Raw genomic sequence first — 16,810 nt, 5'->3', positions numbered from 1 at the left:
GCTTCATCTTTGCACTTTTCAATTTGTATCTTCCATTCAGATCTCCAAAGGTGGTTTTTTGTTTTTTGTTTTTTTTGATGACTTTCATGCACCTGCCAGGACCTGACTCCCCAGTTAGGACGGAAACTTGTCTTTGAAATGTCATCGCGCGAGAACGACCGGGGCGTGGTGCAAAGATTGTAAACGCTGATGGAAGCCTAGAGAACCAATCACGGCGACCAGGAGGCAGGAACAATGGAGGTTAAAGGTCGGCCGGAAGTTCCCTAAGTTTCCGGTGGCATAGAGGGAGCTATGGCTAAACATCACCCGGACTTGATCTTTTGCCGCAAGCAGGCTGGTGTTGGTGAGATGGCCTCCTGCCCCCGACTGTCTCGGTGGGGATAGTATTAGAACCTGAGGAGTCCGGGGTTCCCATCACTTCCTTAGGGTCTTGCCTCGGCGGCGCCATGTTTCCCGCCTCACGGTCGGTAGTGTAGGAGCGCGTGGGTTTAAGGTCTCTGATGAAAAGAGGGCGGGGCGTGCGTGCTGGGAGGCGGAGGCGGGCTGCCGAGATGGGGTCCGGAGAAATTCTCAGTTTGCCCAGGACCTGGGAGGGACTTCGGGAGGGTGTGGATTTGGTTCGGATTGAAGTTTATGAGGATAAGATGGAAAGACTTCCTCAGGGTTCACTGCAGTCCCTGCTCCTGTCCCCACCTCAAGCTCGAGGATGTTTGTTCCCTCTTCGTCAAAACCTTAATCCTAATTGTACTCTTTACCGTCTTTCATCTTGCAGCCATTGGAAGACTATGTGAAAAATGTGAGTGGAACACGCCTCCCCAGACAGCCCACCCGTCCCACTCAGTTTCTGTGGAGCCAGCCAACGGGCATTTCCAACGGTGCCACTAAGAGGGCTTTGAGTAGATGTGACTGGAAGCATGTTAACACAATGGCAGGCTGCAACTAAAGGCCACCACCCCACTCCAACTTGCACATTTTAGACACTAATTTGAGAAAAATCTCTAGCTGTGGACCAGAAGTAGCATGACCCCGTCCCCAACACACACAGCGTTCTGCCAGTTAATCATACAGACTTATCTACCAGGTGCTATTCTAAGCTCTTTACCCATTAGTTGATTGACTTTTCCTGTGTGTTGTGGAGATTGAGCTGGACACTAGGTAAGCCAAGTTTTGTGATGCCAAAGCAGCAGGCCCTAAAGTCACCATCAGAAGACCAGTGTATTTCCCCGTTAACAGGAGGAGGGCAAAGGACTTGAAGTACTTGCAAGTGGGCATAACTTCATTCTCTTTTCCTCACAGGTGATGGCAAGTGTGTGATCTGTGACTCCTATGTGCGTCCCTGCACCCTGGTGCGCATATGTGATGAATGTAACTATGGCTCTTACCAGGGACGCTGTGTGATCTGTGGAGGGCCCGGGGTTTCGGATGCCTATTATTGTAAGGAGTGCACCATCCAGGAGAAAGATGTGAGTATATACTAAGCTTTTCATCTGATCCTTCCTTGTATTTAGTAACACTTTGCCATCCACTCCTGTGGCCTGTAGATGACTATGTTCATCTAGTCATCTAGGTTATAATTTCTTCAAGGTCTGTGAGCCAAACTGGATGTAGTCCAACAAAACGCACTTATTTTGCATCAAGGACAAAAATGCAAGAGAAGCAAATGTTTGTCAGCACTAGCAATTTGGAAAGCCCTCTCTTCCTTTGATGTCTCTCTCTCTCGTTATTTTTTTTCTCTCATTATTTTTATTCAGAAATAATATCCTTTTTTTTTGGCTGCCCCCGCTGGCTTGTGGGATCTTAGTTCCCCAACCAGGGATTGGACCCAGGCCACGGCAGTGAAAGCCCAGAATCCTAACCACTAGGCCACCAGGGAATTCCCAATATCCTGCATTTTTAAGTCCTAGAACAGTGCATGGTGTGTAATAACCACTCAGTAATTCTCTTAACTATCATTAAGGACTATTTGGGTGGATGTGGTGACTTCTGAACTTGGGACAATTCAAGTTGATTTCAGCTCTAAGTGGCTAGAGAATGCTTTTGGTTTGATTTTGCAGAATTGATTGCAATTCTTCTTATGACATTTTTGCCCCTTGACATTGTGTGGTGGCAGTGGCTAGTTATTCAACTTCTTGAGCCAGATGCCAGGGTAGAGGAATGTAGGTCTATACCAAAAGTAGGCTTCTTGGGGAGAGGGGTGGGAAACCCATGAATCAGCTTTTATTCTTCTTATGACACAATAAAAGGAACTGTGATACATTACCAATAGGCTAGTATAAGGTATCTGCTTACCTAATCTAGGATAAGGCGTAAGGCAAAAGATAAATAATTCTTGGGACTTCCCTGGTGGTCCAGTGGCTAAGACTCTGCTCTCCTAATGCAGGGGACCCGGGTTTGATCCCTGCTCAGGGAACTAGGTCCTACTTGCCACAACTAAGAGTTTGCATGCTGCAATTAAGAGCCTGCAACTAAAAGATGCTGCATGCCCCAATGAAGATCCAGCAGATGGCAACAAAGATCCCGCGTGCGGCAACTAAGACCCAATGCAACCAAATAAATAGATAGATAAATAAATAAAATCTTTAAAAATAAGAAAATTTTTTTTTTTTTTTTTTTTTTTTTGCGGTATGCGGGCCTCTCACTGTTGTGGCCTCTCCCGTTGTGGAGCACAGGCTCCAGACGCGCAGGCTCAGTGGCCATGGCTCACAGGCCTAGCCGCTCCGCGGCATGTGGGATCTTCCCAGACTGGGGCACAAACCCGTGTCCCCTGCATCGGCAGGCCGACACTCAACACTGCGCCACCAGGGAAGCCCCTTTTTTTTTTTTGTCTGCATTGCCTGGCTGTGGAATCTTAGTTCCTGGACCAGGGATGAAACCCAGGCCCCCTACAATGGAAGCACACAGTCCTAACCACTGGACCACCACGGAATTCCCAAAAGATAAATAATTCTTAATATTTCTTTATGCAAAGAGTAGGTAGTTTTATATATATATATATATATATATATATATATATATGCATACACACAGACACACACACATACACACACTATCTCTCTTATTCTTCACAGTAGTTTTGTTAAATAGGGATTATTATTATCTCCATTTACAGCCTCTCACCCAGCTAATAAGTGGCAAGTCCAATCTCTCTGACTAAACCTAGTGGTGTCCTTTCATAAGTCCTTTTTTCTTTCTTTAACCCAATTTATTATTTATTTAGTTTTGGCTGCGTTGGGTCTTTGTTGCTGCGTGCAGGCTTTCTCTAGTTGCGGCAAGCAGGGGCTACTCTTCACTGCAGTGCGCGGGCTTCTCATCGCGGTGGCTTCTCTTGTTGCGGAGCACGGGCTCTAGGTGCGCGGGCTTCAGTAGTTGTGGCTCACGGGCTCTAGAGCGCAGGCTCAGTGGTTGTGGCACATGGGCTTAGTTGCTCTGCGGCATGTGGGATCTTCCCGGACCTGGGTTCGAACCTGTGTCCCCTGCATTGGCAGGTGGATTCTTAACCACTGCGCCACCAGGGAAGTCCCCTTTCATAAGTCCTTTTGATGGGATGTGCCTGTGTTGAGGAGAAGCAATTCAGCCACCTCAGCAACCTTTACATTTGGATCCTGTCTACCTCTAATAAGTGGGATATATCAGACCAGATAAAACTTTCTTAACATCATTAATTCTTCTGTTATTTAGAGAGATGAGAAAGGTCATAGATAAAGTACCAGAAACATAATTTCACATGGTGATTTGAACATCCTCTTGTCCTAAACTGTGATTTGCATTTACCTTTGACTGTCAAATCATATCCTGCTTGATCTGATCCACTCCCTTTATAGAAAGGACCTTGGTTTGTGTATTTGTCTCCCCTTTTCCCTAGTTCTTTGTATACTCCCTGGCATGTACTGTAAGTATGGTCCACATTTTTGTTGCTACCTCTGTAAATCATGCATAGGGTTCCCCCTACAGAGTGTCTGGTATATAGTAAGTGTTTGGTAATTATTTATAGCCTATATACCACAGTGAGACAATATCAGTGAAGAGAAAGTACAAACAATCCTTAAACTAGCTAAAACTAGCTAAAGAGTCCATTAAGGACAACATTTTCTTGAACCTTTGCATGGTTGTAGCTAGAGGTTTTGTTTTGTTTTGTTGTAGCTAGAGTTCTTATCTGGCTTATGCTTGGCAACCAGAGAGTGCTTAATAAGTGTTAATTGCTGTCTGATTCCTCTGCATGCGGTATGTGACCTGATCTCTCTGGATCCTTGTGCCTCATTCTGTCCCTGAGAATTATTCTAGATGTCACCACTTCCTCTACTTCACGTGTACAGGAATGTTCTGAGGATATCTGAGATGGTATCTAGCTCACATTTACTCAGCAGTAGTTTCCAACGAACACAAAACAGTCCAGTGATATGATCCAGCCTCTCAGCCTTACAGATCATCGTGTAGATTAAGTACCTAAGACTTTCCTATGCAGAAATCTTCCTGCAACCAAAGCAGCCCCTGTTACTGTTCTCTTCCTGCAACTTCCATAATTTATAAGGGAATTAGACCAGTAAACTAAGCTGGGTGTTCTCCATAGTTTTTCAAAGCTTTAAGAATACTCAGGATTTGGGACAATATCTGTGGGCATTGCTGCCAGAGGACCATTTGTTTCTTTGCTTTTTTTTTTTTTTTTTTTTTAATTATTTATTTATTTTTGGCTGCTACTCTTCGTTGCGGTGCGCAGGCCTCTCATCACGGTGGCTTCTATTGCTGCGGAGCACGGGCTCTAGGCACGTGGGCTTCAGTAATTGTGGCTCACGGGCTTAGCTGCTCCACGGCATGCGGGATCCCCCCAGACCAGGGCTCGAACCAGTCTCTCCTGCGTTGGCAGGCGGACTCCCAACCACTTCATCACTGGGGGAGTCCATTTTTTTTTTTTTTGAAAGAAATACTTTGTCCTATCTAAAGTGAAGCTTTGGGCTTCCCTGGTGGCTCAGTGGTTAAGAATCCGCCTGCCAATGCAGGGGACACGGGATCGAGCTCTGCTCCGGGAAGATCCCACATGCCACGGAGCAACTAAGTCCATGGGCCAAAACTACTGAGCCTGCGCTCTAGAGCCCACGAGCCACAACTACTGAGCCCATGTGCCACAACTACTGAAGCCCACGCACCTAGAGCCCATGCTCTGCAACAAGGGAAGCCACCGCAATGAGAAGCCCACGCACCGCAATGAAGAGTAGCCCCCACTCGCTGCAACTAGAGAAAGCCTGCGCACAGCAACAAAAGACCCAACTCAGCCAAAAATAAATAGATAAATAAGTAAAAAATAATAAATAAATAAATAAAAAATAAAGTGAGGCTTTGATTGTGTCCCAAAGGACACTTTTTTTATTTTTTTTTTTTTGTGGTATGCGGGCCTCTCACTGTTGTGGCCTCTCCCGTTGTGGAGCACAGGCTCCAGACACGCAGGCTCAGCAGCCATGGCTCACGGGCCCAGCTGCTCCATGGCACGTGGGATCTCCCCGGACCGGGGCACGAACCCGTGTCCCCTGCATCGGCAGGCGGACTCTCAACCACTGCGCCACCAGGGAAGCCCGGACACTTTTTTTTTAATATGAGTTTATTTATTTATTTTTGGCTGCATTGGGTCTACATTGCTGCGCACCGGCTTTCTCTAGTTGCAGCGAGTGGGGCCTACTTTTTGTTGTGGTGCACGGGCTTCTTATTGCAGTGGCTTCTCTTGTTGCAGAGCACGGGCTCTAGGGTCATGGGCTTCAGTAGTTATGGCATGCAGGCTCAGTAGTTGTGGCTTGTGGGCTCTAGAGCACAGGCTCAGTAGTTGTGGCACACGGGCTTAGTTGCTCTGCAGCATGTGGGATCTTCCCAGGCCAGAGATCGAACCTGTGTCCCCTGCGTTGGCAGGCAGATTCTTAAGCACTGCACCACCAGGGAAGTCCCAATTTGTAGTTTCTTATGTGTGGTATCATATTGATCTCCCTTCGCCCTTGACTCCTTTACGCCTTTTACTTAACCATTTTCTTTAACTCTCCCAACAAGAAGACAAGAAAAATAGTAGCTAATATCTTTGGAGCACTTGCTATGTACCAGGTACTGTGCTGGACATTCTTTTCCAAAAGTTCTATATGATACAGATGAGGAAACGAATGGCTTAAAGGTGTTAAGCATCTTAGCCCAAGGTCACATGACTAATAAGTGGCAGATATGGGATTAGAACCCAGGTCTATCTAACTCAGTTTCTCAACCCTTTTTTCCCCCATGATTGTTCCCCCAAAGGAGAAAAGTTAAAATCTAATTTAAATTAAATTTTCTTGGGAATTCCCTGGCAGTCCAGTGGTTAGGACTCTACGCTTCCACTGTAGGGGACACGGGTTTGATCCCTGATTGGGGAACTAAGATCCTGCATGCTTTGCGGCATGGCCTAAAAATTGATTGATTAATTAGTTAATTAATTACATTTTCTCCACCAAAAGAGGAACTGAATGCTAAGGAGTAAGATTTTGTTGGGTAAGAACAAACTTCAGATCGCAAACCACTATAATAGTGAAGATGTTTTCATCCCCACTGAGGGTGCACGGTCTGACTCAGAGCACTTAGTCTGACCGCCTGACGGTCTTGGTCTTCTCAGGGTGGGTAAGGATGTGCCCCTCCCTCTCTTGCTATTTCTACCATTCTCTTCTCCCCATTTAAGTAAACAGCGGAGCAGTCAAATATATGCAAAAGTTATTTGATACTTTTCAAAGCTAATTCACAAGTTTACCATGCTCTCCAGCTTCCAAAACCACGGGAAAGTTTTGGTTCTTGCCTCTGGGAAGCCCTGTTAGAAAAAACGCCAGACTGGGAGGTAGAGAGCCCAGGTTCAGGTCTTGGCTTTGCTACTAACATGCTGTGTGTGGCTATGGGGAAATCTCCACCAAAAGGAAGTATTGAATAATAATCCCTGTTACCTTATGGGTACATTTACTGAGAGCTTAAAAGCCTTTAAAATAAAAGTTTCAAATAGAAAACATGATACTCTTGTTAAGGTCTCAAACCAGTGTACAGTCTGGTTTTTACATTGTAGGTATTCATTGGACAGTTGCTGAAAGAATGAACGAAGTTTCATCTTCTAGTTTCTGTTAATAAGGCAGGTCTTGCCTGCTGTTCATAATTCTTTGCTACCGATTGTAAGAAATGGAGATGTGGACGCATTTTCTGTAATCATGTTTTTCTGATCTCAAAATTTTTAAATTGCCTTTGGTTCTGTACATATTTCCCCGTTGTATGTTATATTTTGGTACATGATTAGCGTTGGTTTTTTTTTAATAAATTTATTTTGTTTATTTTTGGCTGCGTTGGGTCTTCATCGCTGCGTGCGGGCTTTCTCTAGTTGTGGCCAGCGGGGGCTACTCTTCGTTGCAGCAGGTGGGCTTCTCATTGCGGTGGCTTCTCTTGTTGCAGAGCACGGGCTGTAGGCATGCGGGCTTCAGTAGTTGTGGCACGTGGGCTCAGTAGTTGTGGTGCACAGGCTTAGTTGCTCTGCGGCATGTGGGATCTTCCTGGACCAGGGCACGAACCTGTGTCCCTTGCATTGGCAGGCAGATTCTTAACCACTGCACCACCAGGGAAGCCCTCGAGGTTTCTTAACAGTCCTTCCATCTTCCTTTTCATGCTTTCCATTCACAGGCATATTCACAAAAGCCAGCCAGTTCCGATGCACACATCCTCACCTCTTCACAACATTAGTGGAATTTGGGAACAACCACAAGACCCATGGGAGATGTGTAGAAAATAAAAAACAGGAGTTTAGGCAAGAAAACAGGAAACTTATAAGTCAGTGAGAGAAAATGCCATAAAAGCCAAAGAGCTAATAATCCAATGCGTTGGTTTTCCGATTTTTTTTTTCAACTTTTTAACATGTAGAGTCCCATCTTCAAAAAGTATCTTACACAGAAGCCGCGTGTGTATGTGTGTGTGTGTGTTAGGTTGAACCATCATGAAATTGCTGATATTTATTTTTGGCAATTTCTTATAATTTATTAAGCGCTGGCTATATGCTAGGCATTGTTCTAAGTATATTGATTCTTAATTCTGTAAGGTCGGTTCTACCATTGTAGTAATTTAATATGTGACTAAAAAGAGACACAAGGAGGTTCATAACTTCTCAAAATTCACGTGACCTATCTCCAGAGCCTACAACCTTTTTTGTTTGTTTGTCTGTTTTGGCTATGTTGGGTCTTCCTTGCTGAGCGCGGGCTTTCTCTAGTTGTGGTGAGCAGGGGCTACTCTTCGTTGCGGTGCGCAGGCTTCTCATTGCAGTGGCTTCCCGTTGCAGAGCACAGGCTCTAGGTGCGCGGGCTCAGTAGTTGTGGTGCATGGGCTTAGTTGCTCTGAGGTATGTGGGATCTTCCTGGACCAGGGCTTGAACCCCATGTCCCCGGCATTGGCAGGTGGATTCTTAACCACTGCGCCAGGGAAGTCCCTACAATCTTAATATGAGAACACAGCTGCACAGATTGGGGGGTGCGTCCTACTGTCACCTGGCACCTCTCAGGACTCTCTAGGGCCCTATAAATACAGTTTATATACACTGACCTGATCCAGTCATCTTATAGTTGGATACAAATCCAGACAGAAGTGGTTTGCCCACAGTCACACAAGTCAGTGAGGCAGAGTAAGCCTGAACAGGCTATCATAATACCATAAAATTTCAAAGCATCCCTAAAGGGCTTAAAGCACTGTCGTGTTTAATAGCAGGCTACCTGGGGCCAGGAGAGGCAGCTCTTCCCACGTTTGTACCAGGACTTTGAGTACAGATTACGTGGCTTACTTGAGTTCCCCCAGCAAGCCATTGGTGGGGCCGGGCCCACAACCTGGCTTGCTTAGCACACCAAACTCCACAGATGGTAGTTCTCAGTGTAATACATGGTACATGTTTTCTAGAAAATAATGAAATGTTAGTGTTGGCTTTGTGTGGTTTCAGAGATTTTTGTACAGTGTTGATATCAGTCCCCAAAAAGAGAAATCAGCTGAATTAGAAATTAGGCATTAGAGATGCCTAAGGACTTGATTCATTCATTCATTGTATAGCCCAGTGTCATAGGAAACAGCTGCCTTTGACATGGGTGTTTAATAAAATTCTGAGATCTAAGAAGGTTTCTTCCAGTAGCAATTCCCCCAATTTTCCTCCCATCATCCCCAATCAACTGATGGAGTCATCATTCCTGCAAAACACAGCTTCCCAAGGGCTTCACTGAAACCACTCAAGCTCACAAAACGGCCAGGGGAGGGTGTCACTACACATCAGAGTATGAGCCGTCAACAGCTGTCTCTGGCACAGGAGCACTCTTCCCCCAAGACCATGTGTCCGGTTAAGTGAATTGATACGGACACACCAAACTCAGTATTCTCTTACGATATTTGAAATGTAAGGTACTATTTCCTAAAGTCTTTAGGTTTTTTTCCCTTGGTATTTTCTCCTTTCTTGGGATAGTGAAAGAGAGCTAGGAAGCTTGATCTGTAGATGATTATTACCATTTCTTACCTCTCACTTGGAGAAAATCCTTTGAACACCTTAAAGAGTTTTAGATTCTACCTCCACTATATCATATTAGTAACAGAAGTGGGCTAAGAATCCAACATTATAAGTGCAGGCCACTGGATAAACGGTGGACAGACCCTGGGCACATTCTAGGTGTTTAGTAAATACTTGATTGATCAAATAGCATAACTGAAGATGAATGGCTAAACCATTAATCCAAAAGTTATTTTTATCTTAAATCCCTCTCAGTTCAAGCTCAGAGACTTTTAACAACTTATCTGTTCTGTTTTCCAGAGAGATGGTTGCCCAAAGATTGTCAATTTGGGGAGCTCTAAGACAGATCTCTTCTATGAACGCAAAAAATATGGCTTCAAGAAGAGGTGATTGGTGGGCTGCCTCTTCCTCCCCCCATCAAGCTGCTGCAGCTGCCAAAAGAAATGCCTACAGAAAGGAAATGGAGCACAGAGCATCACCTGAATTGCCTATTAGTACACTGGCCCCTTTCCACCCTTTCCTCTCCTCTCACCCAGCCATGGTAGGAATGGAAAAAAAGATTCTTCACAGAGCACTCTGGCAGACTGTACCACAGACAAATTAATAGATTGGTTCATGGCATTCCTTAAATTCAAGAAGCAAGGCTGTGTTAATCCACATCGAGAAGTTCTGTACACCAAAAGCTTCTAAAACAGGAATGATGTATTATTTCAGTCTTCTGTTTGAGGAGCTGACTGTGAGGCTAGCTGCAGTGAGAAGCATGGCCTTGCAGCAGCTCTGATGGCAGCTGTCCTTGATGAAACATCTGCAGTGCGATGGGGGCTCTCAGAACAGTCAATGTGGGCATTTCATCTTGTAACACCCACCAGGTGGTGCTGCTTCATGTTATTTTTCTTCTAAAAATTGGAAACCTTTTCTATTGCTATTGTATTCATAAAGTAGGTGTTTATTTTCTGGTAGTCAGCCCCTCCCCAATTTAATTTTAACTCTAGGAATTTTAGTCACCCAGGAATTTGTGATTCAAAATAAAGGTACTGGGATTCATTAAGCACTTTGTTCTCTTATTACTACTGGAATTCAAAACCACCCATGCCTTTTATGATAGGTAAACCAAAGTTATTTTTAGAAACTTTGATGTTTCCCCTTCCTGTCCAACTTGAATTTTGAACTGAAGAGATGGCTTTCAGTAATGGTGAAGGGAATGAGACAAAATGTACTCGAATGAGTTAGGAGAACTGAACTTGGTTGATTTGTTTCACAAAGTGCATATATACTCACATTAAGGATATGAGGGGAGGGATTTCCCCGGTGGTGCAGTGGTTAAGACTACACACTTCCGATGCAGGGGGCATGGGTTCAGTCCCTGGTCAGGGAACTAAGATCCCACACACCTCTCAGTGCAGCCCCCCCACCAGAAAAAAAAAAGGATATGGGAGGTTGGTTTAAGTAAATTCAAATTCAGACGCATCCTTTACCCTAACTCAACTACCTGTACTTTTCGTCTGCTAGAGGCAATAAGCAAGTTAACCTGAGGAGCCACATTCATAATTGGAGACTTCCAGTCAAGAAGGTCTTTGACACCATGAATTTGAAAAAGGTTGTGCGTCCTGCAGATTCTAGGGTCCTGGCCCAGTGTTACCCTGCAACTCAGTGGCAGGTCCAAGTTGAGATGAGAGCCTTCTGATTTCCTATCAGGGTTTTATCTTGGATCAATAAAACTTGGTTATTTGTAATGTATTGAGTGTCCAAAATAGAATTAAGGTAATCTCTGCCTTTAAGGAATTTAATAATTGAGCTTGCCAGAAATAGCTCAGTGTAACACAGGGGACACACAAAGGAAGGGTTCTGGGCCTCGCATGGGGTACCTCGGGAAGGCTAGGGGAAGGCCACAGCCATAGGGCTGCCATGAGGGCTCCTTTCAGTTCCTCAAACTGCCGTTTTCCCTCCTGCCGCAGTGCTTTTTACCTGTTTTTTACCTCTAAAGCTCTGCTTCCCTTCTGCTCAGCTAACTCCTACTCATCCTTCAGACCTTAGCTAAGTATTTCCTAAAAGATGCCTCATCCAAACCCCAATCTAAGTTCCTCTTGTTATACTCCCACATAGCACCATAAGCATTTTGTTTATAGCATTTGGTAATATTGACTGTCATCTACTAGGCTGTGTTCCATGATGGCAGGAGGCAAGTCTGTTCTGCCCAGCAGGTAGCAGTTTCTCAGTGTTGAATGAATAACTGAAGTCATAGAAATTAGATAATAAACTGGGCTTTGAAGGCCATGTTGGAACCTACAGGCAAAGGGGGTAGGGTCTGCAGATAAAGATATTTGTGTGGGAGAAACAGTTTGAATGGGGTGATATGTTTGGGGAGCTCTGAGCAGTTCTAAAGCATCAGGTGAGGGTTATGGTATATCAAACGAGTTGCAGAAACCAGATAATTTTCAGATTATAACTAGAATCTGTCATTTGATTCTATAGTAACTTTAGTTTTAATGTGTAATATAAGTCAAAATGTTTTGTTTTGCTAAACAAATCAGTTTCTAAAATTTGTTTATTGGGACTTCCCTGGCAGTGGTTCAGACTCTGTGCTTCCAATGCAGGGGGCACAGGTTCAATCCCTGGTGGCTGAACTAAGATCCCACATGCCGCATGGTGTGGTCCCCCCGCCAAAAGAAACATTTGTTTATTAACCACCTTGGTCTACATAACATCTTGCATCTCCAGATGTTTGAAAAGCTACTCCTTACTTTCAGCAAAACACCACCTTAACTGTGCTCTGTGAGTCTTAGTGCGTATGCCTCTAAAAGTTCTTGCAAGGGAGCTTAAAATTTAATGCCCAGTAGGATTTCCACACTGATCAACAACAGGACAAGTTCAACCTCAGTCTGGTGAATTCTGCTGAACTCCGTTCCTCTGTCACCTAATTTTATAATCCCATTCTCCATTTGTTTGCTCTCTGAGGCCAAGAGAATGATACAACGAATAATTTAAAAACTTCTTAGATAAACAGCATTCAAGTTCAAATCCTTAGTTATCGTCTACCTTGGACTTTAGAATAAGTCCTTTTCAGTTTTAAAAATTAGAATAATGATAATACTGAATTCTCTATTGGGAAAACATTGCTTACAAGCTGAATTTTAACCTCGAATAGTATATAGTTCTGTGAAAAGAATTAGAATGATCTCAGCCAACTGTGTATGGCCACAAAAAATCAGAATGGGCTTAAAAATTATTGCTTTTCTCCATTGTTGAAATAAGCACTACCTACACAGGTCTAGTTGAAATAACTGAACTCATCATAGTCTGTCTAAGAAAGTGGTTCCATTTCCTGGGTTTATGATTATTACTATTAAGTATTCAGGGTTTGATACATTCATTTCTAGGATCTAAAAAGGATGAGTGTCTTCCAGCTTCTCAGATATACTCTGTACACATATGGTAATTTAATCTCCTTTAAACATTGCACTTTTCATGTGCTCTTGCTCAAAAAAAAAAAAAAGTATAAAGAGAAATGTGTGGGCTTTATTTTCGGTCCTGTATTTGAATTCTAATCTGCTATTGACCTTTAGTGAGGTTTTCGGTGCTTTTTTTTTTTTTCTCATCTATTAAATAAGGATATTAATGCCTCCCTCTTTGGGTTGTAAGAATTAAACGTGACCTCGTAAGTGCCTGACCCTTACTGGGAAGGCTTTACATCATAAATGGTAGCTCTTTTACAGTGAGCCTTTACTTCATAGATAAACATTTAAGTTCTAGCACTGAAGATCCTCCATATGGTTCCCTCTCTTCCCTACCCCTCAGGTTTTCCTCTATTCATTCTCTGCTGTTGATTAGGCAGCTGAAGGGGATTCCTCACACACAGCCCATCTTCTTGGCTCTCTATTTCCTTTGTTTGAAATACCACTCCACCACCGTCACATCATCCAGCCAAGTCTGTACCTTTTCCTGCTAAGCTCCTAACATCTCATGAATGCTTCCAGATGCACCATACCCCACAACAGTCTCTCATGCCTAATACATATGTATAACAGAAAAATTTCATGAAACATTTACTGTGTGTACAGTATTTTCAATTTATTCTGCCCTAAAAAAAAAACAGAAAAAGGGGTCACAAATTCAGGAGTCTGGGTGAGTAATATAAGTGATTAAAAGGGAGGCGTGGGATTTCCCTGGTGGCCCAGTGGTTAAGACTCTGCCCTTCCATTGCAGGGGTCATGGGTTCCACCCCTGGTTAGGGAACTAAGATCCCGCATGCCAAGCATTGCTGCCAAGAAAAAAAAAAAAGCATGATGATCAACGGTATGTGGCACTGGGCCTCAGTGTCTGTGGGACAATAGGGAGTGGTAGGGACCTTGGAACCAGAGAGCACAGGCCCTGTCTAAAGAAGACAGTTGCTGTTCAAGTCCAGACAATTGCCAGCTTGAATACCCAGTGTTAACAGATCTTTTGAATTCAGGACAAGTGGCAAATTAAGATACTTTTGTGCAATCTCCCAATTTTTAAGTGTTGTCAATTTTTTTTTTTTTGGATGGGTACCATTTTTAAAGTCTTTATTGAACTTGTTACAATATTGCTTCTGGTTTTTTTTTTATGTTTTGGTTTTTTGGCCCCAAGCCTTGTGGGATCTTAGCTCCCCCACCAGGGATAGAACACACACACCCTGCATTGAAAGGTGAAGTCTTAACCACTGGACCACCAGGGAAGTCCCTGTCAACTCATTTTTGAAATTTTAATGTGGCAGTATATGCCAAGGCAATACATCCACCAGATGTGGACCTTGGCCTGCCAATTAGCAGCTTCTAAATTAAGAAAATTAACTTCCCAGGGAATCAAATTCAACTGACTAAATTTCCAAGAGATTGTATGTCACTATATTTTGACCGGTAGCTCTTTATAGTTTGAAGCAAGGACATAAAGGTGAAAGATTCTTTGCCTTGGTTGGAATTTTCCTGCCTTAAAAAAAAAAAAGGACTCCAGTTCCCATCTTTTCCCAGTTATTCAGTTCCTTATCAACTCTATCCCCAAGTGGCCTCTCTGCCACCACCAAGGCTACAATGATACTTTCTTTGAACACGGTAGTTTTAGTGTCTTAGCCAAAGACAGGTTCGTTCACTTACCTTGTTTACTAGAATTCACTCACATCAGGTCAGTACATAGCAAATCATTTGCCCTTGGCATCCATCCAATCACTCTTCTCCAAAGCTAATTTCTGTTGTGGCTGTCTTTGCTCCTGCCCAGTTGAAGGAGTGGATCTGAAGAATCAAACTGAGGAGCTATTTTCTTGGATAACTTAAAAGAAATTACAAAATTTCTCACCCCAACATGTGTATATGAGAGTGTGACTCACCCCTGAGAGTTAACTGGGGCTAATTATGACTAGCCTGACTTGTCACAACAAAACATCTGGCATAACTTGCTTACTCTCAGACAGGGGAGCTGCCTCCACCCTCTCCCCAAGCACACGCTTACTCCTGAAGCTCACCATTTTGATAACAAAGCGTATGCCTGTCAACGTATGATAATTCCAAATGGGAGGGGACTCTGGAATGCTTGAGTAGGAATTCAGCTCACAATTAAGCCCTGGCTAGATGAAATCACACGTTGGGGAGAGAAAAAACGTCCTCCTCACAATGATAAATGGAGACATCAGCAGTTAAGAATGGTGATTGCCTTTTTCCCCTCTATTTTATTTTTTCCTATTTATATGCTAACCCTTTACCCAGGGATCCCATTTACCAAGGAAGCTGGATTTCTCAGTTTTGTTTCAGTGATATTCCTCAAGGCTGGTGTGTTTTCAGCACTGCAGGGGAGATTCGAATAAATACAGAAACGCGCAAAAATTCAACACCTTCCTTCCAGGGATTCACTCCGCTCTCCCACAGCCTGCAGTGAACGGTAGGAAATGTATACCCTTTATCTACTTATATGGACTCCATCCCTCCTTCCTGTGATACCCTAGAAGAATTCGTTTCAACTCACTCTCACCTTTCTCATCCTGTCTTGTAAGGTTTCCCAGTAGGATGCAATTTGGCCAGAACGGTGACCTTTAAATTAAGGATAGTACCTATTTGAGACAGGCTTTACATACAGTATCATATTTAATCCCCGCACGATCTCCATTTTAAGGATGAGAAAACAGGTTTGATGATGTAAAGAGATTTGTTGCCATTAAATCAAGATAAAACAGTTGGTGTTGGAACTAGGATTCAAACCCACCTATTTCCACAGCTGCCTCTACTAAATGACTACAAATACCAGCATCCCTTACAATGCCCCAATGCGCAGACGTACTCTCCCCAAGGGCCAGGCTCCTTGGCTCTCGGCCCCCACTTCCCCGTCCTAGAGGTTGGATCGAACACCCAATCAGATGCTGCCGCTCCCTCTTCCCCACCAATGGGAAGGCTGTTGCTAACGTACCGGTTATATTTTTAGCTCTCCAGTACTCTGGCACCCTGAGTCGGCCAGGTCTCGCTGCCCGGTTGGAACTCGCGACGCTAGGGGAGGGGAGGGGAGGGGAGGGGAGGGGAGGGGAGGGGAGGGGAGGGGAACGAGGTAAAGGAGGAAAAAGAAGGGGAGGGGCGGAGTGGGGCTAGGCGGAGGAGGCGTGTGTGTGACGCTGTGGAACTCGCTGACGCACAAGCAAGTAGTCCCTTGAGGTGCCCCAGGGGCTGAAGCGCTCAGAGTGTGGGGGATGGGAGCTCTCGGGCTCAGGTTCCCTCCCCTTTTCTGTCCCCTTGGAGTTTGCCCTCCAGTCCAGCGTTTCTCTACAGCAGTCAAAGAAAGCGCATTTAAACCCGCACGCTACCGTTGCTCTCTGCCCCTGCCAAAAAAAGTGATCAAGGAAAAAAAAAACTGCAAACCGTTCGTAGCTGGAAACTTTCGCATCTCGCCATCCCACGTGGGTTTGGCGGCTGTTGGGCTGGAACCGTCTGGAATGAAAATAAAGACCGGGGGTGGGGAGAGTTGGGGAATGGGCGATTGAAGAAGGGATGGGAAGACTTCAAGCGCAAGCTCCCAGCGGCCCCGGGCTTTACCACCTGGCAGTCCAGTCCGCCTATGACCTCACTGGGCACAGGCCTCCCTATCCCCAACTCCGCGCCCCGCACAGTCACAAACTAGCCGAGTGGCCCACGTGGCCATAGCCCGGGCCAGGGGTGCCGAGCGCGCGAGGGTGCCGGGTTCGGCGAACCTGGGTCAGCCGCCCGAGGGACCGTCGGGTGCGCAAGCGCGGCGGCTCTGGCACGGGCAGGCGCCACCCCCAACGGCGGGGGCTGTTACTAGAAGACATGTGGCTCTGGTGCCCCTTGAGGGGGG

The 16,810-nt window shown here is 44.8% G+C and overlaps 1 protein-coding gene and 1 long non-coding RNA gene across 5 annotated transcripts; one reads left to right on the top strand and one right to left on the bottom strand.

Moving 5' to 3' along the window:
* The first annotated feature begins 252 nt into the window (after positions 1 to 252).
* Positions 253 to 10,531, top strand: PHF5A (PHD finger protein 5A). The gene is made up of 4 exons (XM_082666272.1): positions 253 to 343; positions 773 to 796; positions 1,297 to 1,463; positions 9,803 to 10,531. The coding sequence occupies exons 1-4, from the start codon at positions 292 to 294 to the stop codon at positions 9,890 to 9,892; spliced, it is 333 nt and encodes a 110-aa protein (XP_082522398.1). The 5' UTR covers positions 253 to 291; the 3' UTR covers positions 9,893 to 10,531.
* Positions 7,336 to 16,017, bottom strand: LOC309830003. 4 transcript variants are annotated; one of them, XR_014297449.1, is made up of 5 exons: positions 15,914 to 16,017; positions 15,482 to 15,540; positions 15,233 to 15,379; positions 14,614 to 14,748; positions 13,408 to 13,760 (listed from the first exon to the last, which is right to left on the bottom strand). It is a non-coding gene; the product is annotated as an uncharacterized lncRNA (long non-coding RNA). The 4 variants fall into 4 exon arrangements; XR_014297450.1 differs by lacking the exons at positions 13,408 to 13,760; positions 15,914 to 16,017 and adding an exon at positions 7,336 to 7,699 and having other exon boundaries at positions 15,482 to 15,878; XR_014297451.1 differs by lacking the exon at positions 15,914 to 16,017 and having other exon boundaries at positions 14,614 to 14,785; positions 15,482 to 15,878.
* Positions 16,018 to 16,810: the final 793 nt, after the last annotated feature.

This window comes from Grampus griseus (assembly GCF_964374135.1).
Source record: "Grampus griseus genome assembly, chromosome: 11".
Lineage (NCBI taxonomy): Eukaryota > Metazoa > Chordata > Mammalia > Artiodactyla > Delphinidae > Grampus > Grampus griseus.
The sequence above is the reverse complement of the archived record's forward strand: the minus strand, read 5'-3'. Positions and strand labels throughout refer to the sequence as shown.